The 25,526-nt window shown below is 37.1% G+C and overlaps 1 protein-coding gene and 1 long non-coding RNA gene across 3 annotated transcripts; one reads left to right on the top strand and one right to left on the bottom strand.

The window, feature by feature from the left end:
• The first annotated feature begins 1,237 nt into the window (after nt 1-1,237).
• LOC104457326 lies at nt 1,238-2,929 on the top strand. Of its 2 annotated transcripts, none has more exons than XR_005545564.1 (2): nt 1,238-1,598; nt 2,540-2,929. It is a non-coding gene; the product is annotated as an uncharacterized LOC104457326 (long non-coding RNA). The 2 variants fall into 2 exon arrangements; XR_727507.3 differs by having other exon boundaries at nt 2,312-2,929.
• A 21,419-nt stretch (nt 2,930-24,348) lies between these two features.
• LOC104416732 (disease resistance protein RPV1-like) lies at nt 24,349-25,014 on the bottom strand. The gene has a single exon (XM_018861396.2). It carries the CDS (start codon nt 25,012-25,014, stop codon nt 24,349-24,351), a length of 666 nt encoding a protein of 221 aa, XP_018716941.2.
• Between the last annotated feature and the right edge of the window lie 512 nt (nt 25,015-25,526).

Genomic DNA, 25,526 nt, shown 5'->3' with positions numbered 1-25,526 from the left:
TTTCACCACGGATAGCCCTGAAGTGTCAAAAAAGGGAAGTCTGCCTATTATTTTTTTTCCCAATAATCCTTCACTGGGAGGAGCATGGGTACCGTCTACAAGGGTCAAAAAAGAAGAAGTCGGCCTATTATTTTTCAAATAATCATTCAAGGGGCATCGTTATCATCTGCAATGGTCATAAAAGGAAAATTCGGCCTACTCTACAAGTCGCCAAAGAAACGGGAAACTGAGAGAGACGGGGTTTTGTGACTTTTGTCCAAAGAAAGAGTACGAGGGTGTAATGACTCAAAACCCCGAGGAAGGTTTATTTCAATTTTGTGATCTTTATTGGTTTGCAACTGGAAATTTGTAATGGAGACGTGGAAAGGGAGAATAATCAAAGTCACTTTTGCAATTATTTACATGGTAGGGAACCAAGAGTTGTTATTTGAAAGATAATAAATCATTTATAGCCAATTATCTGGAATATATGTTGGGTGCATTTAGTTTAGTCTTCTCAAGAGGCTTTAGTATCCAAAACCTCTTGAGGAAATGTTTATGACCAGAAATGTTTCTTAAATTCATTTCAAAGAGTTTTCAAGTGAAAATTTAGTATTGGAAATGCGGAAAGTTAAGGCAAGTTGAGGTTTGTTTTGAATTTTCAGCATTTTCGAAACGCTAAAGGGCTAATTTAATGAAAATTAGGCACGCATGACAATCATTTTATTCCAAAATAGTTTATGGAATAGAAATATATTTTTCTATTTCTATTTCTAGAAGAGTTTCTAAGAAAAATAACAGTGACGAACGGCGGTGGCTGCGGCGGTGGCGCGGGGGGCAGCAGCGGGCGGCTGGCAATTGATGGACGGTGGTCAACGGCAATGGATGAAGGATTAGTTGACCATTTCGATGAGAAAATTTTGTATTTTTCATTTCTTTTTTAGAAATAGCAAAATAGAAAATTTATACTTATGATTTCTATTCTAAACCTATTTCTGGAATAAAAAATAAAAAGACGAAATAAGTTTATTAAACGGATTTCTATTCAAGAAAAACAGTGCCAAACTTGTTTCGAATAGAAAAATTATTTCATGTAATTAGAAACCATCCCAAAGAAGTTTTGAAGTGAAATTCTAGACAGAATGTTGAAAACTCAAAATAAGGGGAATTTGCTTTGAATTTTACTTTTCGGATGCGTTTATTTTGCCCTCAAAACCTAACTAAAAATCCAAATTTGCCCCATTTCGAAAGATTTAAAACCCTAGATCTACGTACACCACTTTGCCTTCTTTGCTCCGCTCGTTCTCCGCTCGACCCTGCACTTCATTCGCTCCGCTTTGCTCACCCTTTTCAATTTGCTCGCCCTAGATCTACTTCGTGCATCATGCGACTCTGTTGCGCCCGCTTCACTCTCTATCTCAGTCTCTCTCTCCGTCGATGGCTTCTTCTTCGTCTCTCCTTTGCCTGATGGTTCTTGTCACGGTGATCGAGGTGGTGATGATTGTCGGAGAGGATGATGACGGAGGCAACCAGAGAGAATTCAATTAGTTTAGAGCAATGGCTGGCCAGGCACTTTCTGCCGGCGGACTCGCCATTGTTGCTACTCCAACACGCTACAGGTAATTCATAGTTGTCATTTGTTTCGTTAATTCCAGATGCTTGGCTGTTGATTGCTGGCTTGTGTCTCGTTCTCTATGTATTTATTGTTCGATTGCTTTTTTAATTGGGGTTTTGTTTCCGCAGTCTTCGACTTGTGTTGTCTGCATGTTTGATTATTATGCTGGTGTAGCGATCGAATTTGAAATCGTGGGTGAATTTCAGCTATGGTTTCGTGTTGACAGCCTACGAGTTCGTTGGAACACTATTATATCAACGCATTAAATGCCGAACTAGTGGTGTCAAACCTGCTGAATATCAATCTCATTGAAGCCTGAAAAAATCACATGCACGAAATGGAAATCTTCTGAAGCGCCACTAGTGCTGCTTATGACGATTTTTTTTTCCTGTCACCTACATGATTCTTGCATGTCTTTTTACGGGTTGCAACAAAGAATTGATTTTTGTTTGTCCTGTTTTGAGTATTCACTGAAAGATCACATATGGTCATTTGTCGATTATAGTGGATCTGTCCTAATTGAACGTGAGAAGGGGATGTTAACCGATTGGTTAGTTGTCGATTGCAATCCTATCTTAGGACCTTTGAGATTGCTTATTTGTGTGTTAACTTGATTGATGTTCTTCCATTATTTTCCTTGGAAGAACAAGTCAAATTAATTAGGCCTATCCCATTTGCCTTCAAAAAGCTGTGTGCAAACTGTGACATTTTTTGTAGATATCTTGGATTTAAGAGAACTTTTCTCTTAGATCGTAAAGCGTTTGTGGCTTTACTGGATTTGCATCAGTATGGGACAATTTCACATGATAATTTTGAAGTTGCTGTACATCTGGCAAATGAGAAGATGTCACAGTCAAGTCATCGTAGAGTAATAGAGTTATTGTTGATGAGCCCAAAGAGGAGGATTACTTATGTGCAAATTCTATGATGTGCCTTTGTGACCAGCCTAACTATGATGATTCACAAGGCCCGAGCAAGAGGAACTCCAGTGAAGTCTCTAGTTGATTTCCAGCAATGATAAACTATTGTCATCTGGACTTGTTCTGCACAATATGTTCATGAGCTTGACATTCAAGTTGATCTTGCAGCGCACGGTACAGACACTCTTGAATTTGATGCACAAGCTACTCCACTTTGTTTGTCCATGATATGAGGCTAACAAGAAGCAGCAAGCAAAGATTTGCCTTTCTTTGAGGGCAGCTACAAAGATAAATTTATCATTTGTTGCTGTCCAGAGTTGATGATTGTAATATGTTGAGAAGTCACTAAAAACAAGCGTACAATTTGTTCTTCTTGTGATAACGCAGAATGAAAGCCTATTTTGGTTCATGTCCATTATTTTGGTTGGGTAAGGATCATTTGAGATGATGACTTGAGAGATATCTGCAAATTCATTTTAATTTTTTTATTGTGGCAAAAGGAAATTAAATTGACGGAGAAAGTGTGATAAGGGAAGAAATGGTATTTTAACCTGTATGTTGTTGAGGCAGGACAGTATGAGAATCTTGCCTTTGGTGAGAAAGATCGAAAAGGCAATAAAGTTTAAGACTTGGCTATCTTTGAGTGTGTCCTGCAATTCTAAGTATCGATGGTGCTTAAGGCATATCATGAGAAGAGTTCCTTAAAAATTAGGTCAATATCTTGAATTTCAACTTGTCACGGTGATTTGAAATACTATTGCCTATGATCCTTAACTATTGAAGAATCTGAAATAGCTTGGGATAGCATGTGTGACCGATTGATCTTCATGAGAACAAATGGTTGGCAAGTTACATAATGAGTAAAATGGTTGAATGCCTGTTTATGTGAAAGATATTTTTTGGGTGAGAATGTCTACCATGCAAAGAAGTAAAAGTATGAAGTCTTTCATTGATGGATGTGTCAATCGCCAATTGTGATATAAGGTGGAAAAGGAAAACTTCGAGGATTATAGCTCTTTTAATCCCACATTCCCCCTCATAACACAAAATTGCATAGAGAAGCAATTTCAAGATGTTTGCACGAACACCAAGCTCAGAGAATTTCAAGAAGAGTTGAAAATGAATGTGTTTGTTATTCAACCCTGACCAAAATCGAAGGTTCCATTTCCACTAATGTCTGATGAAATTGAAACTTTATTACGGAAAAAAGCATGATGACTCCGAAGGGTACTTGGATGCCGAGGAATGAATAATGAAGGGCTTGTGCTACTTTTGTGAATCTCTTTGAACGATGGGTCTGCTTCTTTGTGGGAGGATGGGGGGTTTTAAAGCCAGATTGAGTTAGGCAAAATCCCGAACATCTGGTGGATTGTACAGAGCAGGGTTTCTTCAGACGAAAGAGAGAAGGGACAAGCACTGGCAGTAGGAGATAAATCTTGTTCACGCAGTTGTCAATGGCTTCTGAAGCTCTAAACTCTCACTCTTCGGCTATACCCTTATACATCTTCAAGAATGATTTTCTTAACTCGTGAACTGAACAAAGCAGTCCAAGGGGACTCTCATCACCCTCGCTCTCTACCTCATCAATCATCAATGACTCCATTGACTAGAGAGATCCATGTGTGACATCACTGCTGCAGCTATAAAGGTCACGAAATTGTTGGAAGTCGTCCTTCCGTGCACAAGATTTTAGCTGCTTAAAACTGTTTGTTCTGAGTTGAGAAAAACTGGCGTGCAACCTTTTCACAAACTCAAAACATTACAGTTCAAAGAAGCCTCCAGTTATGACCCCCGACTTTGTACCTATCCAATGCAATCTGTTTTGTAACGACAGAGGAATCAACTAACCTTCCATGTATAGACCTTTGATCTTTGAGACAATTAGATCAACACTTTCCTAGATTATCTCAGATTGAGCAAAACTTATTATCTAAGAGTCTTAGAGTCTGAAGTATTGGCATCATTAATTGGATTAAGAGATGTGACAAAGGCCTATGTGATAGATTTCACAGATCAACTTGAAAAACCACGGCCATTCAACAGGCAATTTGGATTGCTGCACTCTGCATCACAATTCATAAAGAAAGAGAACATGGTTCCTCAACCATGTCAGTACTAATAGCATGATACGAAACCTGTATTTCATATATTTTGAATTTAAATTGAAGGAGCAAACATTTAAAATTTTGATTGGAGACAAAATATGTGAAAAGCAAAAGGCATTGGAATCGAAATCACCCAGTTCGCTTCCCCTAGAGTCACTTTCTCAACAAATCGTGACCAGTATGATAGGCATGTTTTGCAAGCCAGCACTCATATAATTGTCGGTGTGAGTGGAACCCACAGTGTCTCCATAATTAAAAATAATCATTTCTTCGTTAAGTTGATCGGTTTTTCTCTATTTATGTTTCACTTAGACTATCTTCTTCCTCGGTGTCTACTTTATTGTCTTCCTCTATATCTATTTCTATCGGCTGAGGGTGTCGGAGCACGTCTCCTAGATCATCCTCCTGCTGCAAACTCATACTACTACAGTCATTAAACTCTACAAATATTGATAGCTACAAAAAGGAAAAGGAAAAGCAATTCATCACAAGAGCCTACCTTAAATTTGCCTCCCAACCCTTCGATATGACTTTCCTAGACATCTAGTCCAACAAGTTTCTTTAGACTAGAGCCAAATTCTAGATTCGGGGCACACTAGTCCATTAAAGCCATTTTAGCTCTTTAGGAAAACATACAGTACCTTGTGATGAGATATGCACTTTAAGCAAAATGAACATTCTCGGCATCTCATATTTGTGAAAGCATCAGGACTGAGTTTTTTCTTTTGGTGCATGCAAGTTCAATACAACTGTCTTTACTACTGCACATTTCCTATCCATAATAGAGCAAATCCAATCGTCCCACTAAATTTCCATTGAGATTTCCATTATACTGTCCAAATCAGAGTAATATAAAAAACCGAGATGTAGCAAAATCAGCATCATCTACTGTTACCGTATTTTCACATAGAATGCCCAGGGCTTCAAAAATTTTCAAATACTAACAGAAAGTTCTCCTATGCTCTGTTGTCTCTTTTGCCATTTGTAAGGCTCGACTAGAGTCTTCCACTAAATACTATTTTCGAAATTATAATTTGACTTTCCATCCATAGTTCGTATTTCCAAACCCGTGCAGAGCATAAATCCTTACTAGATCAATATAAAAACAAACAGCTCCATAGGTTTGAGAAGAAAAATAAATAGATGCTAATGAATACCTCCCAACAGGGTGAGATTAAAAATACACCTTGCCTCTCAAACAAAATAAGAACAATTCTCATCCATGACAATAAACAAGACATGGCAATAGTACACCGGTTTATTCCAGCATTACACTGAGGTTCAACAGCAAACCTCCCAGAAAATTTTACACGAAATGGTGTGAATGGTATAAATTTATCCATCTAATAGAAATACCTAAAATCAATTTCACGAAACTAGTTGTTAAAACAATTAAATTTATGAATCATACAGTTGCTTCAGTTAGGCAAAATCACAAACATCCAGCGGACGTCACTGAATGGGGTTTCTTCAGGCCAAAAAGTGAAGAGACAAGCATTGGCGGTAGGAGATAATCTTGTTCGTATAATCGTCAATGGCTTTGGAAGCTCTAAACTCCTACTCTACGGCTAAGCCATTTTTCAAATTCATGGATGATTTTGCTAATTCTTACCTCGTGGAATTTTGAACTGAACATAGCAGTCCTAGGGACGATCACCCTCATTCTCTGCCTCATCAATTATCAAGCACTAGAGAGATTGGTGTGTGACATCGTTGCTTCAGCTATAAGGTCACGAATCTGTTGGAAGTTATCTTTCAGTGCACAAGACTTCGGCTGCTTAAAACTGTCGTCGAAACTCGAAAATCAACACGGACATGGTAAGATGCTAGAGAATTAACACGGGGTAGCAGTCAGACTCGAATAAAAGAGAACTTGCTGTGAAATCAGTAAATGATATGTAAATGACACGTAACTAAGCCTGCTGCTCAGAACATGGCATGTATCAAGGAGATCATGATCCGATTGACAAGAAATCATGAAAAACAAACACTTGCGATGAATTTGCACTTGAATTTAGATATTACGATGATTTCTCTTGATGGACTCATGACCGGTGTGCTCGTGATTTCACTTTTAAATCAAATTTAGTTGGCATGATAATGAAAAGCCTGTACATTAGAACTCCGTAATAATAATAAGAAAGCAGTTTCCTTCCCTCAGAAGTGGTGACCAAGCTATCCAACAAAGCTTGACCCCCATAAAAATGTTCATTCAATCTGTTTCACCACTACACTCCGCATTCCCTGTTTGATTTGTTTCGCTGTCACTGGCTTCCCGTTCATCTATATGCATGTGACATTTGCATAAGTATTCTCTTGGAAGATATTGCCAACAAAATGGAGGGTCTATATTTGAATCTTCTGGTTCCTGAGAATCCTCACAGAGTGAATCTAAATTCACTAATTGATTGTCATTAAGCAGAACCTTCGAATCATCCTTGGTTTTCTTTGATTGGAGGAACTATCATCACCAACCGGCACAAGACAATTCAAAATGCAGTTGAGCGCGTGTTTTTCAATTCTAAGCATCGATGGTTGTTATGGTATATCATGAAAAGAGATCCTAGAAAATTAGGTTGATATATTGACTTTTCAACTTGTCAATGTGACTTTACATACTATTGCCTATGATCCTTAACCGTTGAAGAATCTTAAATAGCTTAGGGATGTATGTTCTAGCAATTGATGTTCGTGAAAATGAATGGCGTGGCTTTTTATATAATGAGCGACATCATTGAGTTCCTATTTATGTGAAAGATGGTTTTTGGATGGGAATGTCTACCATGCAAATAAGTGAAAGTATGAACTCTTTCTTTGATGGGTACCTGATCGCCAATTGAGATAAGGTGGAAAAGTACAACCTAGAGGAATATAACTCTTTTAACCCAGAGCCCTCCTCAGAACACAACATGTCATTGATAAGCAATTTAAAGATGTTTGCACGAACAAGTTCAGATAATTTGTTGAAAAAGAATATATGTTAGTTATTCAACTCTGACAAAAAATTGATGGTTCCATTTCTATCGATAATGATCCTGATGAAATTGAACTTCATGATGGAAAAAGGTTATTTTGATTACGAAGTATACTTTAATAACGGGGAATGAGAAATGGAGTGTGAGTGCTACTTTTTTTAATCATGAATTCAACGATGAGCTTGCTTCTTTTTTGGGGAGGAGGGGGTGGTTAAAGGAGGATTCAGTTAGGCAGAATCATAGAAACTTGGTCGACGTAACAGGTGGTTTTTATAGACGAAAAAGAGATGGGACAAGCACTGGCTATAGGAGATAATCTCATTCACTCATGTGTCAATGGCTTTAGGAGCTCTAAACTCTCATTCTACGACTAAGCTATCATTCAAATTTATGCATGATCTTGTCCATTCTTACCTCAGTGGAATTTTGGACCGAACAAAGCAGTCCAAGGGACTCTTTATCACCCTCGCTCTCTGCCTATCAATCATCAATGACTACATTGACTAGATAGATCGGTGCACGACATCGCTGTTTCAGCTGTAGGAAGTTATCTTTCCATGTACAAGATTTTAGTTGCTTAAAACTGTTTGTTGTAAATTGAGATAATTCGCAGCGAAAACCATGTAAAGTACTGTGTCTAAATGATGTTAAAGAAAGCAGGAGGCTCTAGAGCTTTAAGATAACGAGGTACAAAAACAGGCGAGCGACCTGCTATAAGCTCAAAACCTTTCATCACAAAGAAGCCTTCCGTTACGACACAAGACTACTGCACCTATCCCATGCAATCTCTTTAGTAACAGCAGAGGAATCGACTAGATCACAATATAAAAACTAACAACTTTATTGGTTCGAGAAGAAAAACGAACAGATGCTAATGAATACCTATCAATAGGGTGAGATTATAAATAAACTTGCCTCCCAAACAAAATATGAACGGTTCTCATCCATAACAATCAACAAGACCCAACGGCAGCACGCCGGTTTTATTGCAGCATTACACTGATAGACAGCAGCGATCCTCTCAGAAAATTTTACAGGAAATGGTGTCACAATGGAATAAAATTATCCATCTAAATTGACCAGGACATCTCATATAATAGAAAAACACTAAAACTAATTTCAGAAAACTAGTAGTCAAACAATTAACCCTGTGAATTATACAATGGATTCAGTTAACAAAATCAGAAACACCCAATCAACGTTACAGTTGGGTTTTTCTTCAGACGAAAGAGAGAAGGGACAAGCATTGGCTCAGGAGATAATCTTGTTCCCGCAGTTGAATTGGCTTTGGAAGCTCTAAAGTCTCGCTCTATGGCTAAGCCATCAGTCGAAGTCATGGATGATTTTGCTCATTCTTGTTAACCACCTAAATTTTGGCAACCTGATTAATTGTTTATCACATTAAAAATTAGGGATTAATTTTTTAACCCCTAAACAAAAATATTAAAATTTAGTTGCATAGCAAATAGTTTTTAGGAGCATTAATTGCCTTTTGCATATAAATTGAACTGGTGAAAGATGGATTTAGGTAGATGAGCTTGAGCGAATAGTTCTTAGCTTATTGAAATAATTGGATCGATGCAGGTATGGTTTGGAGCCCAATTACCATGTTTGAGTCCATGAAATGAAATTAATTGAACTAAGTCCATAACCGAAAATTACATTGTGTCAACTTAGAAATTAATCAGGCTATCATCAGCAGAATATTTCATATGGCCATAATTCTTCGAATATTAAGGCGACCGATTCTCTTGTTTGTAGGAAAGAAAAATAAAGGAAAGAAAAGGATGCGGATGGGTTGGTTACATATGGCCCGAGCATATAAGACCAAAAAGGAGAATATTTTTGCATGGTCAAAGGTGGAAGGAAATTGAAAAAAGAAATCGTGTCTTGACCGTGCAATATGTGATTTTGTTTCTTTCCTTGATGGCTCCTTTCCTTTGCATATAAAAGGGGCGCTCTCTTTCGATCGGGAAAGGTGGCGACAATACATTGAAAACACGGCACATTGAGAGAGAGAAAGGGAGGAGGAGTGGGTCGTCTTCTTCCCCAGAGGACCGCGACTGAGCTCCTCCATCTCCACAGCCGGACGTTGTATTCTTGCTGCGAGCTTCGCACTGACGCTGCTGAGTCTTGCCGCCGGTCCACTACTTGCGCCGCTGCCACAAGCCCAAATCGCTGCCGCTCGCAATCCACCTCCCTGGTTGGAGACAACCGAGATTGCTGCCCTGCCGCGCTGCTGCTCTGATCGTCATCCCAAACCTTGTCCGTGACGAGTTATTGCTTGCTGATCCTTGCCGAGCTTCCATCCACGCCTGACTTGAGTAAGACGCTGCTGCTTTCAGTACCAAGGTGGACGACGTTGCTGCTGTCACTTATCTGGGGCGTCCCTACTACTTGTGCTGATCCGAGAAGACCCGCATTGTGACGACTAAGTTGCCCGTGACCTTGCACCGGAATATTGTAGCTGCTCCATCCTGCCGTCGACGGCGCTGCTGGTCTTGCGTCACACCGAAAGCCTCTTGGCGCTCTTTGCATTAATTTTTTTTTTTGTGCCTCTGCAGGTTAAGAGAACTTCAAACGGTGGTCAAAGGAACTCTAGTGGAGGTTATATTAAAATTTAGTAAGGCAATTCGAAGAGGGGACGTCCGGCAAACCAGAAAGTCCACTTGAAGACTTTCAGTTGTGTCCGACAACATCGACGCAGCCCTCACTGAGCCAAGAGCCCTTTCCACCGTCGAGTGTCGTGAGCGATTCCCAAGACGCTATCGTGAGCCAGCTACTATGAAGCAAAGTTGATCGTGACTGATACCCATCCAAACTAGGAAACAATAATCAAGGTAGGTAAAGTTCCCATCTAAATTAATTCTCGAATATTTCGTTTGCTCGTTTGAGGTGTTGCATTCTTGATTAAACCCCGAACGATGTTATCTTGTCCCATGTTCCCCAAGTAGTCTTTCAAATTAGGGATTAATCCTTAATTTTACAGTGTGCATACGATTGACAGTCGATTACATGCCCAAAATATGACTCGCAATCGCACGGAAAAATCGCCAATCCGATCTCACGCCCGGGATACGATTCGCAAATTTGTTAAAAAAATTGGTTAATCCGATCTTATGCTCAAGATACGATTCATCAATTTCTTAGATGGTTGCCTAATTTGCTGTTGTGTTGTTTGAATCGATTTTGTTTCCGTAAATAAAAAAAATAAAAATAAAAAAACAACCTAAAAGATATATTTGAGTTAGATTATATTCATGTTAGAATATCGCTTGTTTTAGGGTAGTTTGCATGTTTAAGATTAGGAAATTTATTTTATTTCGAATTTTTTAAATAAAAATACCAAAAAATTAATTTAGGATGTTATATTCTCTTTTCATTAATTTAGATTGCACGTTTAATTACTGGACAATTTTAATTTCGAATTTTATAAAAAAAAAAAAAAGCCTAGAATTAGAGTATTCTCTGCACGTGTCATTGCATATCGGGATAAGATTGCATGTTTAATTTAATTCTATATAATTTTTCAAGTTAATAATAAGTTTAGATAATTTTTCCTAGATAGATTGCATTTTAGGTTAGGGATTACCTAGTTAAGATAACATTCTAGTTTAAATTAGGATTTGGCTTAATCTAATTTCTACTATAAGTTGGATGATATCTTAATCTAGATAGACACTTTCTACTATTCTTTTTAATTTCGAATTTTACATAAAGTAAAAAAAAAAAAAAAACCATTGTCTTAGAATAAAGTAGTTTCTTTCTCTACGATAGATTTCATGCTTATTAAGAAAACACAAAAATATTATACTTATGTCATGTAGTCGTTGCTTCATGTTAGATTAGTAGCGTGCATAGCATGATTCTCATTAAACAAGTGAAAATAAAAATTAAGTGATTGCGTGTTAATTAGAAATTATATATAGGGCTATTGATGTGAATTCTATCTAACATTGCAGATGCTTTTGTTGCTATGAGGTAAGTCTTATAATTTATTTATTATTTTATTTGGGTGTTAAATTGGTAGTTTGCACACCTGCATGATCACCTCACATGTTAAGGAGTAAATTAAAATCAATTCGAGCTGCCTACAAAACATTTTTTCGAAATAAAAAGAAAGGTACCGAAAGAGCGTTAGAGAAATCTAGCGTAATCAAATCCTGAACTCACAATTAGTAAAGTAAATCTCCCATTATTTTACCTAGGTTTCTAATCAACCTACCAAAAATATATTAATGGCGACTCATAATTGAAAAATCATTTACATATTAAGAACTTGAACATAAGTCGTGAATTGGTATGGGTTTGAGAGCGCCCGAGCTAAGTTTGGGTTTAGTAATCCATTAGCCAAACCCTAGGTGATGCATTCGAGATTAGGTCACGACAATTCTTAACTAATGGAATTTTGGACTGAAAAAGCAGTCCAAGGGACCCCCACCCTCTGCCTCGTGAATCATCATCACTAGAGAGATTCATGTATAATATCCTTGATTCAGCTAAAGTTTATGGATCTGTGGGAAGTTGTCTATCTGCTTCAAACTATTGTTGAAACTTGAGAATTAACATGGACATGATAAGACGCTTGAGAATTAACATAGGATAGCAACCAGACTAGTCCAAATATGAAAGCTTGCTACGAAATCAGTAAATGATATGTAAATGACATGTAACTAAGCCTTTTGCGCAGAACATGACATTTATCAAGGAGATCATGATCCGCTTGACAAGGAAACATGAAAAAGAAGAAACACTTGCCATGAAGTTGCACTTGAGTTTAAATCAAATGAAGCTGGCATAATAATAAAAAGTTCATACGTTAAACACCCCATAATGATCATAAGAAAGAAGCAGATCCCTTCTAAAGACATGGCAATAATAATAAAAAGAGAGTAGTTCCCTCAGAAGTCGTGACCAAGCTATCCAACAGAACTAGACCAGCGCATCAAGATTTATCCGCCTAAGGAAGCTGCGTTCCTTTGAATATTCTTCTTCATCAGAATCCTCCTCATAGAGTGAAGATGGATTCACTGATTTATTGTCTTCAAGCACAGCCTTCAAATCATCCTCCAGTCACCCACATCATCTTATCATATATCCCAACTTTTGTAGGGTTCCACCAAATACCCTAACATCAAGGGTAAATTGTAAATATACCTCGTCAAATTGGCCAAAATCAACTCCTCCCTCCAAGAATCCCCACAGCACATTTGGGTGGAGATATTGAATCGACATGTGATTTGAATCAAGTGAACCGAGAGTTCCCGATAGCACATTCCGCCTTTCGCCATTTATGTGTGGCACGATGTCAAAAGATATTTCCTTTTTTCCATCTTCTACACTGAAAACAACACAAAGAGCCAATCCTAGGAACTTGTCATAAAATTCTTGTGAAGCCATGAAAGATATGGTACCATCTTCAACATGCAAAAACTCCTCTAGCATCTCTCCTCCAGTGACAACATTTCGAAAAGCAGGATTAATCAGGGAATAGCGATAGTTCTGTTAAATGAGTAAATAGTTAGAAGGACCCAAGTTTATAATTAAGTTCGAGTAGAAGAGCTTCATTTTAGCATATTCCTTGTAATTCAACCTAAGCTAGTGTTCTATAATAATAAGATGCATTGATCCTTGCTTTTGTTATATTACATATAAGGCGCATAATCACCCTAGGTTAATTGTTTATCTAGCTTTTTCAGCTTTTGTATTACAAAAACACACAAAGCACTAAACATAGACTCCCTGTATTTATCTCTCACCCACAGACACAACCACGCACAGAGAGACCCCCTCGGTGTGTTGGGGGAGGGGAGGAGGGAGGGAGTAGGGAGAGGGGAGAGAAGGACCTGGATTGGGAAGTCAGTCACATTGGATCCTTCGAGTATTAAATCACTTGAACTATTTTCCTCTTTATTAGTTTTATTATCTAGTAAATCTTCTGTTTCACTTGGACTTTCTTCCACCATGCTCGTCTGATTATCTTCATGTCGAACCTCATACAATAAAGCTAGATCCAGGGACTGATTATGTTGAAGAAAAATCTCCAAATCATTCCCTAATGGCTTGCATATTAGTCGGAATCCACATGTTTTCACAATTGAATTACCCATTGATCTAATGGTTACCATGAAACGATTCCAGTCATTTGGACCAATAGAGAGTCCGCGCCAGAGTATACTTGGTTCGTCACACTGAAGGAAAACATGATCGAAATCTGGTAGGGAAGTCCAGGTCGAAGACACACTTACACGGCCATTAATGGCTGGGATAACTCCCAAATCGGCCATCCCTTTTCCACCTTTTTCTCGGGCTACAACATAGATAGCTATTCCCAAGAATTTCTCAAACAAGTCCTTTGAAGCCATGAAAGAAATATGACCCTCATTATTAGGAAGCAACCATTCTGGCATTTCTCCTCCACGCATAATAAATTCTTGGCAACCATGCCAATAATGAAAACGCTGTCAAAATGCACACTGTCAGATAGTTTTCCAAATTGGCACCTAAAAAGAGGAGTTTGAATGAGTTAAGTGGGCAGTCTTATAGCTTAGCTATAGTTAGAAATAGCATTACAAAGATTTTTTTAGTACTTAATTGGTGGAAACTGGATATGTATTGTTGAAGATTTTGTAACTGGATGAACATATATTATTGAAGTTTTTCATTGGGTGATCCTTGTAATGACACAAAGAACTAGAGTTCTATAGATAGAGAGAATATCAATTCCATTGCCTTATAGCCATCTCCACTACGCATAGGGCTGAGCGCAGTTCCCGGTTCCAAGGGGGACCGGTTCCGGTTCCGGTTCCTTTTTCTGGGAATCGAGTTCCGGTTCCGGTTCCGGTTCCAAGCGAAACCCGAACCTGTCCCGGAACCGAACCGGTTTCGAACCGAATCGGAACCGGAACCGGAACCGGTTTCGGAACCGGAATCGGAACCGGAACCGGAACCGGTTTCGGAACCGGAACCGGTTACTTAGGGCAGAAAAAGCTCGACCTTGGATGTTCTAGTGACTTGTATGTGATGTTCTAGTTGAAGTTTGGCTTCGGCCTCTAAATGAAAGTTGTAAAGGACTTCTTATAGTATAATATACTCAAATTTGGGACAAAAAAAAAACAAGTATAAGTGGGTGAAATCGTTATTCTTTGGAAAGACTGGATCTGGAGATTTTGGGACCGACCCTTGATGAATGCATGGACTGTAAGGCAACCTTTTTGTCGAAATTTCACTTCGGTTTCTTAATAAAAGTTGTAAAGGACATCCTGAGGTAAAACATATCAAAAATTTAGAGAAAAAAAAACAAGAATAGGTAGGTGAAATCGTGGTCCTTTGGAGATGGTTAGATCTGGAATTACGGTACTACGAACAGGGATTTTAACCGTCCATATTTAATTATCTAGGACGAATTTGACTTCGATGTTTTCATGAAGTATCTAACTTATGGTCTTGGCTATCACATAGTCGAATTTCATAATTTTTGAAGGTCATTTGGGTATTTAATCGGAAATGTTTCTAAAACTGTGCAATCTGATGTGTTCGGATCTTGTAAGTTGCAATGCGTGGACTATATCATTTTGTATGAGGTTCTTTTGGAAATGTGTTCTGCATGAAATATCTCTCTTCATGTCTTCCCTACAACATATTTAAATTTCGTAATTTTTTTAGTTCATTTACCTATTTAACCAAAAATGTTTCAAAAACTGTGCAAGTAGAGAATAAGAAAAGTAAATCGATTTTATCTTTTAATCCAGAACGAATTGGACTACGATTTCTCCATGAAACTTGTACCTCTAGGTCTTAAATACAACGTGTCCAAATTTCAGAATTTTCTGAGTTCATTTAAGGGTTTAATCGAAAAAAATTTCAAAACTTGTACCTCTAGACATTCTTGTTCTAGTGGTGTTTTATTTCTACTTTCTAGTTTGCTATTTGTTTTGAAATTTCTAATTATATTCTATTATTGTTGTGCAGTGCGAAGTTAATGTATCAAGATAACATGTCAATGGGAAGTTACCGTGTAGTATACGTGTACATTATAGTTTTTTTGGTAACGTGCGTGCACGTTATAGTTTTTTTGGTAACGTGCGCATACGTTATATTTTTTTTTTTTTGGTAAAGTGCGCATATGTTATAGTTTTTTTTTTTTTTTTTTTTTTTGGTAACGTGCGCGTACATTATAGTTTTTTGGTAATGTGCGTGTACGTTATATTTTTTTTGGGTAACGTGCGCATATGTTATAGTTCAAATCTGAAAGTAACAAAAAAAATTTAAAAAAAAAAACCTGTTGGAACCTGGAACCGACCCTGGAACCTGTGACAGGGTAGGTTCCAGGTTCTCGGTTCCCACAGGTAGGTTCCAGGTTCCTCATTTTGAGGAACCTGTACCCGAGGGTAGATTCCAGGTTCCAGACGGAACCGAACCGGAACCTGGAACCGCTCACCCTAACTACGCATACATGCTACATCACTTTCAAAGTGTTTGCTTTTGTTAATTAGCCCACCAATTCAGGATTTTTGGCCTTTTACAATGTACAAACACTCGGTGCAGCCAACGCATACACGGTCTCATATCAATCAAAGAGAGAGGGAGAGTCTAACCTTATGCTTCAAAAAAACATCACAGTGGAACACTTCACGGAGCCATTCATGACATGAAGATAAGTCAACATTGTCAAAGTCACATATGTTTGAGGGCCTTTCACTTAGAGTTTCGGAGCCAATTGCCCATTGACGTTGAAATTGCCCTGGAATATCGAGGATCTCTTGTATTCTTTTACAATACGAAACAGGTAAATGGGGCAACTTATATTGTTGCTTGCAAGCATGAAGGTTAGTAAAATTGCTTCCTTCCAAAAATAAATAATTTAAGGAGGGAAAACAGGAAGGATTCTCTAGGAACTCTATTTCCGATAAATTGCATTCCCTAAGGTTTAGAAACGATAACTTAGGAAATCCCACCCCCCCCCATCTTTGGAAACTTGACTAGTTTTGAGCATTTACGAAGTCCTAGAGATTCAAGATTTGGCAACCTGATGGGAGGATTGTCAATTTCTTGCAGTAACTTAAATCCATTTCCCCCAAAGAGACAAGATTTTCTATGGATGCAGGAAGTTCCTCTATCGAAGTACTTTGTAAATAAAGTCCTTGCAAGCCTTTCATTTTATCCGAAAAATCAGAGAGTCTTTGCAACTTTGAGCAACCATTAAGATTGAGAAGTTGAAGATTCTTGGAATGGAGCACATCAGGGAGATGATGGAGTTTTGAGCACCCACCTAAATTCAAAAACTGTAATTTGTTGTGATACGAAACTGATTCGTGGGCACGCTCCAAGTTTTTGCACCTATAAAGATCCAATATCTCGAGATTTGGAGTACAATTAAGGTCTGGCATACAAACCAATGATTGGCATCCACTGAAGCTAATGAACTTTGGTTTTATGAAGTCCTGCAAGAACAAAGAAACCAACTTGGGTAGACATTCCGGATGAAAAAAAAAAAAAAAAAAAAAACTCTGAGATGAGTATTTAATTCAAAATTTGGCTCTAATGAATAAGTAATTATTTCTATCTGTCCAGAGGCAAATAAATGGTTCTTATAGTTTTCCTAAACAAATTACATGGGGACGATTCTGTTACCCATTGTGTAAAATTGGAACGCCGTTCCGTGCTAGTAAAAGTTGAAAGACATTGTTAATTGTCAAATTTTGTTGCTAACAAAAATTTGATTGAAACTTTCTTAACAGTAATGCTTTGGTAAGTAACCAATACTTTTAAGTTACTACATAGTTTTAAATTACAGACCATTTCATTACGTACCTTACTAATAAGATAATGGTACTGACTTATACAGAAAACTAGTAAGATGCATGTGCATCGCGTGGATAAGACTATATTTAATATCCTGAATGTTAATATCGACAAGACTTTTTGCAAGAGGGATAAAATATGTGTAGAAAATTATAACAAAATAACCATTCACATTAGTGAAATTCTTTGCTAGGGCTTATAAGGAAATAGCAAGTTTATCCTTTGATTAACAGAGAGGATTAATATCATGAAAGATCCTAAGCTAGTCCCCTATGATATATTTATGTCAGACTAATTTTTGCCTCTGTGGCAGACAACTGCAAGACGGATTTGATTTAGAGAATGATAGATTCGATGCGAAAAATCTACGTGTGATGATATTAAATCCAAACAGAAAATAGTGAACATTATTGGAAAAAGTGAGTAAGACTTTGGTTTTTGACACATTATATCAATGAATACTACTCCTAACAACTTCATGCACTGAAGGACTCGTCCATCACTTGGATGCCCTTAGGCAATAACCTTTTCCCACCGTACATGGTCAGGAAAAATGAGTAACATGTTGATTTGGGTCTCCCTTAATGGAATCTGACCAAAGCCCAAAAACAAGTATCTTCTTGGATAGATTTTATGTGCAAAAGCCCCCATCAAAATTGAAAAGCACTAATCGAGGAATTACATTGAATAATTTTCACCATTAGTAACTTTAGTATTTGTAAGCATAGTCTTCTTCATGCGTTCTAATTGGACAAACCAGTTGCCCATTTCTTTTGGTTTAGTATGACCTAGCTATGAATAAGTCCGACAAGCCAAGATTCTCAGATGGATTTTCGTTTTTAAAGGGCACTTTTCTTTGTTAGGTCCAACATCATGTAAAAGGCCGTATGCTATAGTTAGGATTAACTACCAAATCCAAGATGGACCGAAAGTGGGCCTTGGGATCACTGATTGGAAGGCTATGGAATGGCCAAAGTGATTTGGCGAAGAAAGTGGTCATGGTAGACTCGTCCCCAGGATCAATAAAATTGGGCAATCAGTTTATGCCCAACATGAACCCCACAAGCAGTTTGGACGGATGATCCCCTAAACTTTTGGGGCCTTACGATTATTTCTCAAATATGATTTAAATGATTTATTTGTAAAATATGAGCCAAATATGAATTTGATTTTTTTTTTCAGTTATTATTGTTTGTTAAATGTAAGTCAAATACGAGATAGGTTAGTTTCTTTTCAGAGCTTATCATGAACAATCATATTTAAGCATATAATATATATATATTTCTAAATAGATTCTATATATACATTAAAAAAAAAAAACTTTCAACATTCATTACCAAATTTTGTATTACTCTATTAGAGAATTATGCAATAGAATATAAATCTATATCAATTATTATCGAAAAAAGGGTAACAATTAGACACGTAGGATAAAGATTTGCTAAATTGACCATAAAAGTCGAATTATTTAGCAAAGCTCATGCGTAAGCATGCCACGTAGCTCAACCTTGCACAAGCATCACCTATTTATTTATATATTATAACTCTTATTTGGGTCCATTTACTAACTTCTATTTGATCGTTTTGAAATTTTTAATTACTCTTAACAATTAGCAACATTTATTTTTATGGTTGCCAACTTTTTAAAGTTATTAGATCATATAGGAAACTACCAACTTTGATTTTGGTGGTTTACCAATTTTTCACGAGTTAAATTATCATCTACTTTTAGCTTAGGGTGTTTGATAACTATATTAATTGCTGAAAATTAAACCTTTCTTTCGATAGTTGATATCATTAAGTGCATTTGATAAACTCTACCTACACACCACTTTATTAATTGCTTTAAGTTGAAAATCACTTAATGTGATTAGCAAAAAAGGGCTAACTTAATTGGTTAAATGCAAAAGATATTCAATACAAATTAAAATCTTACTAATTATATTGTCAAGATCTTCCAATAATGTTCACTATTTTATACTTGGTAAGAAATTAGTCTAATATCAGATGGATAAAATCCTTTTTTGTAATTTTCTAACATGAGATGGATAAAAACTTCCTGGGTTTAGCATGAAAAGTAAAAGCCTTCATCAAGCTCCGTCACATTGACCGACCAAAAAAAAAAAAAGCTCCGTCACATTGATAAAATTGTTGATTCTCTATGAATTAGTTAAATTTCATTAAGACATTCTAATATTTTATCAATTGAATCTTAACAAGTATCGTCCAAAGAGTAATGAGTACGTGGCTTCACAATTCTCTCATGGGAAGGGTCTTTAAAGATATTGGGATTACTGCATTAAAAGTCTACAAATCAAATAAAAAGTCTCATCGTATTGCTTAAGCACATTCTATATTCAAACATTAAATTACATACCAAGAAGTTTTTGTTTGATTTTCAGCTCGAAGTCATGATGGTCTAAGCTCACTGTTGTTGTAGTCTTTTTTTCTTTTTTCTTTTTTTGTAAATGTACGGAAAACTTCTACTTTTCGTCCCTATACTTTCATTACCCTTTTAATCAAGTCCTTCTACTTAAATAAATTGTCCAATCAAATCTCTCCCATACCAAATCTAGCCAATTCTAGCAGATGTGGCCGTTAGACTGACCCCGCAATATAATGTGGATTAAATATCACACATACGTCAACAATTATAGAATTAGCTTAAAATAGAAGCTAGTTAAACAGGTCATGGCATCTACCACCAATCAATATTTATGAGAGCAACCGCGTAGGCAATATTTAATCCGCATCATACTCCAACACCCTTTGATGATCATGTAGGCTGAATTTGATCAGATTTGATGCTGGTGAAACTCGATTAAACAATTTGCGTAAATAGAATGACTCAGTTAAAAAAATTAAAGACACATGGACGTGGTTAGGAAAGCAGTTAAAGTACACTAATAAGAAATGAAGACTTTGTTACATGTATTTCAACTATAATCAACAAGTTGTTAGTTACAAGAAAGACTATTTACAAACGGAAGATTTTAACTGCATTGGATCTATGTACTAGATTGACAGCCTACATTTGATGCTTTAATATGTATAAAGAATATAGTAATTGTAGATGTTTTCCTCAGGATAAAAAAAAAAAATCATTTGATTTAATACATACTGGAATAAGTAATGAAAAAGGACCAAGTAAATGTGCACCTTAAATTGTTTTGGCACTTCCTTGATCTTGCTATTCCGCATATCAAGTCCAACTAACTTGTTTGGACCATAGCCAAATTCTGGAATCAAGGCACAATTAGGCCATTCAAACCACCTTAACTGATTAGGGAGATGGATGGGACCTTGAAAAGGATTATCTACATTATGCAAGATGAGTAACCTCAACTTGTTTATGTTCGTGAAAGCATTAGGACCAATATACATCTCTTTTGGCTTTGGTAGCTTCAAAACTATGGCTTTTATCGCATCTGATCCCTGTATATTATTCCAATATGTTTAGGTTACTTTGTAACTACAATAATAATAATAAAAAAAGTCAAGGATAAGAATAGAATATGAATTCTTATGCACTAATAAATCTTACCGCATCTCCTGATAGAACATCAAGAACATCATCATAAAGCCATAATCTATTGCGTTTGCCAGGATCATCACGATATTCTTCTTTAACGATATCCATACCCATCAATTGTATCAAGTCATGCATTTGTAAGGCCCCCCTCTCTTCACTAATCAATGAGCGCTCAATGAGAATTTGTAACCCAATAGTGGTGTCAAAATCACAACTATCAAGAACACTCTTAATGTATTATATATTCAGCCCCTTAAAGAAACAAGCAATGTTGAGAAAAATCTCCTTTACATAGTCCTCCAATCCTTCATAACTTACCTTTAACACGTCATTGATTTTTTTGTGAGGACTTTTGGCCAGTTTTCCTAGAGTACTTTCCCATTGATGTTCTCCTCTACCACACAAGAAAGAACCCAACACCTCAAGTGCCAAAGGAAGGCCTTTGGCATAATGTAAAACACTATCAACAAGATTTTTCCTTATTTTTATTTTTTGACTTTGTAGAAAAGCATGCTTTCTCAAAAGTTCAAGAGCTTCACTATCCTCGAGAGCTTTAACTTTATACAAATGATCCGAATCTACTACATGAGAAGTTAGCAAATGCTTGTTTCTTGTCGTGATAATTATTCTACTTCCATTACCGAACCATTCACAATCTCCGGCTAAAGCATTTAACTAGCATTTCATCCACATCATCCAAAATAATGAGAATTTTCTTGTTGCAAAGTCTATCTTGAATCAATTGACTTCCTCCATCGACACTAAAGATTGTTAATTCTTTCTGTAGTACCTGCAATAGCAATTTTTTCTGCAAATGAACCAAATCAATGGAACTTTTGGAATTCTCGCTAACTCGATCCAAGAAAGTAGAACCTTGAAACTCTCTTGAAATAGTGTTATAAATGGCTTTAGCGATGGTTGTCTTCCCTACACCACCTTGTCCCCATAATCCTACCATAAGAATATCATCCTTGAACTGTAGATTTAGGATTGTTTGAAGCTCTTGTACTCGGGAATCTATCCCAACCAGATATTTGGCCACATACAATGGTGTTCGATCTAGTTGGGTTGAGATCTCCTGTATAATATGTCGTATAAGCCCTCCTTCATATCTGAGAAGGGAAAATTAGTTAAAAGTGCTTCTAGACCAAACCAAAAAAATGAATAAGTATTCAATGAGAATTGCTGAGTAAGAAGCTAGTCTCCAATATATTTGGAAATGAATGTCCAAATATGTTTAACTAGCAAGATGCCCTAGTCTTAACGGATTTAAAGCTATATTCTTTGCGTTATTCTAAATGTTGTATGTTAATCTATTTCACATATTAATAATTCAAGTTAATTGCTGGATATACTAAATTATTGATAGGCCCTGTTTTGATCTCTTTACAAAGTTCGTTGAAACTGACTTGTCTTTCCCTTAATTGTCCAAATGCCTACCCATTTATTTGGTATATTCCTTTTTTGTTTTGGTCATATCTGGTAATTCTTTGCGAAGCAAATATCTGTGATAAAAATACCAACGTGAAAGTCCAAATTAGCATTGCCAATGGGGTAAATCAAACATTATACCCTTTGGAACGATTTTAGGTGCACTTCTGAAAGTGGACAAATAAAGGCAGGCTCTTCGGCCGTTTGGACAAACACGGCCTATTGATTCCTGTAGAAACCTATCTTTTTGTTACTTTTTTGCTCTTTACAGCTTCAAGTATTTACAAAAATGCTATTAGGCCTTTTTATTATTTTTAAAAGGAAAAAAAGCCCAGCTTTTCGTTCTTTCTTCTTAAAAAATAAATAAATATACATTTCTAATTAATAAAATAGGCCGATAGAAATCCAGATACCTTCTCCTATGCATAATGGCTTACATTATGAAGTAAATATTCTCTTGACAAATTTTTTCTTTCAAGAAAATGACTATGTAGAAAGGAGGGGTCTTTAATGAAAAGGCTTGATGTAATTGAATAAGAGACTAATATAAAGAATCCTGAGGGACAACTTTCAGATCTACTCCATTCATTTTTGGTCCTGCAAAAAGAGCAGCCAACTAGGCAGTCTTTAGAGGCTGAAGAATCTCAAATGATATTAGAATATCTGATTAGCTCTTAACAAGAAAAAGGACTTGATGTAAGCCCGATTATCCTCATAAATCAAAATTGTAATTTGTTCAAAGGACATTCATTAAGGACTGTAGTTAGGCCTTGGTGCTTTTATTTATATTGATACTGAAAAACATGTGCATGAAAGGAAAGATGAATGGGTCACAATCATTTTCTATGACAACAAATGTAGGAGAATATAGACCAATTAACATGTGAAGTATGTGGAGCCATTCTAGTAAGTAAGTTCTAATGATCTCAAACAAATTTTAGGTATAAAATAGCTAAGAGCTTAGCCATAGCTTCTCTGTCATTACGAACCTATTTATTGAAGATGATAGTGTTCAATAAAAATACCTAAGATGAAAGTCCATAAGGCTCATGCTTGTCCATAAACATATCCACAAAAAAAGAATCTTTGCAGAGTACTTAACGAAGACAACAATTTTCATTACGAACCTGTTTATAAACCAATGGATGGGCAGGAACTCGCAAATTTAGACTCTAAGTTAGAATCTTGAAAATTGTTGCCAGTTTTGAATACGCAAATTTTCGATGTTAGATAAAAGAGACACAAACCCTAAAGTAGTGAATGATCCTTATGCTTTATTAGTATCGAATTTTATTAAGGAGTTTCGTTTCATTTTATGAACATCTTTTGATCATTTTTTTATGGTGGTAACAATATGTTTTAATAGTGAATATGATCTATATCGGTTGCGTTGCTTTACCACTTCATTAGCTCACGAAATTAAAATTTTCCTTCTTCCCTCAATTTCGATTGGCATGCTTCATTTAATAAAATTAATTAACAGAAGACTGGCTTCTTAAGAATATTCTTTTTCATTTAGAGAAGAAAAACAAAAAAAGAAAAAGAGCCCCATGGATACGCATCACGGGGAAGGGCAAAACTGGAAAAATAGGGGGTATCTAATTGGAATATTCTCCACTTTTAACGGTGTTAGTTAAGGGCGATGGCTAGGTTTGTACCTCTGCTCCCCTCCGCCTTCGCCACAGCCCCACGGCCATCGTCATTGCGTTCCCCCCGCCGTCGTACCGTACTGGTCACCTTCGCGTGTTGTCGCAACTCTCTCTCTCTCTCTCTCTCTCTCTCTTTTGTCCCGTCTCAGCCATCGCCCCCAGCCTCAGGCGACCATGGCCAACGGCTAGCGACGGTCGATCCGGGCTTGACACTTAGATCTGAGGTCGCGAGCTTAGAGTCGTCGAGGCCGCTTGACGCAGAGAGACGTAGAGGGGCTGAGGTGACGCGGCTGGGGTGGCGTGGGGATGTGCGCACTCGGGCGGCAGCGTGTCGAGAATCAGCGGAGGGTCGGAGAAGACACGGCTTGTATATGGTGCTCTGGTTCGTGCGCTCCGAACGTGTGCTCTGTGCTGTGTGTGTCTGACGAGAGTGTGTTCTTGAGAAAGAAAATAGTATCGAAAGATTTAGACCAACTGAAGTAGAAGAAGTGATGTACGTACCCATCGGTATGATGCCAGCCAGACAAGCTACCAGCATCAAGAAGAGCTTTTTGCCATCTCTTTACTTTTTCTGAATCCTTCCCGAACTTGATCTTATGCTCCGCAATAGCTTCTCCATAACTCTGTCTCTCCCCTTTACCTTTCCCCGGCGTTCTCACTTCTCTGGGTTCCACTTTGTAAAACACCGGAAAAACCACGAGGCCTCTTTGCTCCTTGCACTCCATGATTTTCACCGCCTCTTCCAAACACCACAGTGAAGAGGCATAGTTCTCTGAGAAAGCAATGATCGCAATTTTTGATTCCTCAATTGCCTCCATAAGCGTGGTTGATATCTGCTCTCCCTTACCAAGTTCTTCACTGTCAATGTAAGTGTTTATTCCTGAATGGTCTACAGCTGTGTAGAGATGATCGACAAAGTTATTGCGGACATCCGTGCCTCTGAAACTGAGAAAGACATCGTAATTCCTTCTACGCTTGGAAGAAGAAGAAGAAGAAGAATCCATTAGAATTAGGAGGATGTAAACAAAAAGCAATGAGCTGCCAAGTTCTGGTACTTTGTTTGAGGTAGTTTGTTCACCACTTGATTGTCTCAATATATTCTTTATAGGCAGATGTTTAACTTTATTTTTCGTGGGTCAACAAAGACATATGTTTTGGTCTTTTAATATTATTATTGTGCGCCTTAGCCGCCTGAAAGTGTTGAAAATTTGCGCGTGCAACTTTTCTTCATCGAAGATGGCATTTTCCGCGTCAGTAGTTGTTGAGTTTGTTATTGATTTTTTTTTTTTTTTTTGAAAGGGAGTTTGTTATTGATTGATTTGATAAATAATTTGCCCCGTCAACATAACATATTTTTTGTGACAATAAGTTCATCCCGTCCTGGTTGGAGGCCCGTTTGATTGGTTGCTTTCTGGAAAGAAAGCCCTTGAATAGTGTTCAAAGGCGTATTATGTAAATCCAATGGAAATTTCACTAATGACCTCCACAAAGCTATAAACCACACGACTCAATCAGA

This window comes from Eucalyptus grandis, chromosome 8, assembly GCF_016545825.1.
Source record: "Eucalyptus grandis isolate ANBG69807.140 chromosome 8, ASM1654582v1, whole genome shotgun sequence".
Lineage (NCBI taxonomy): Eukaryota > Viridiplantae > Streptophyta > Magnoliopsida > Myrtales > Myrtaceae > Eucalyptus > Eucalyptus grandis.
The sequence above is the reverse complement of the archived record's forward strand: the minus strand, read 5'-3'. Positions and strand labels throughout refer to the sequence as shown.

Coding starts and splice junctions, on each gene's coding strand:
- LOC104416732 (XM_018861396.2), bottom strand. CDS start 25,014: ATGGATTCTTCTTCTTCTTCTTCTTCCAAGCGTAGAAGGAATTACGAT.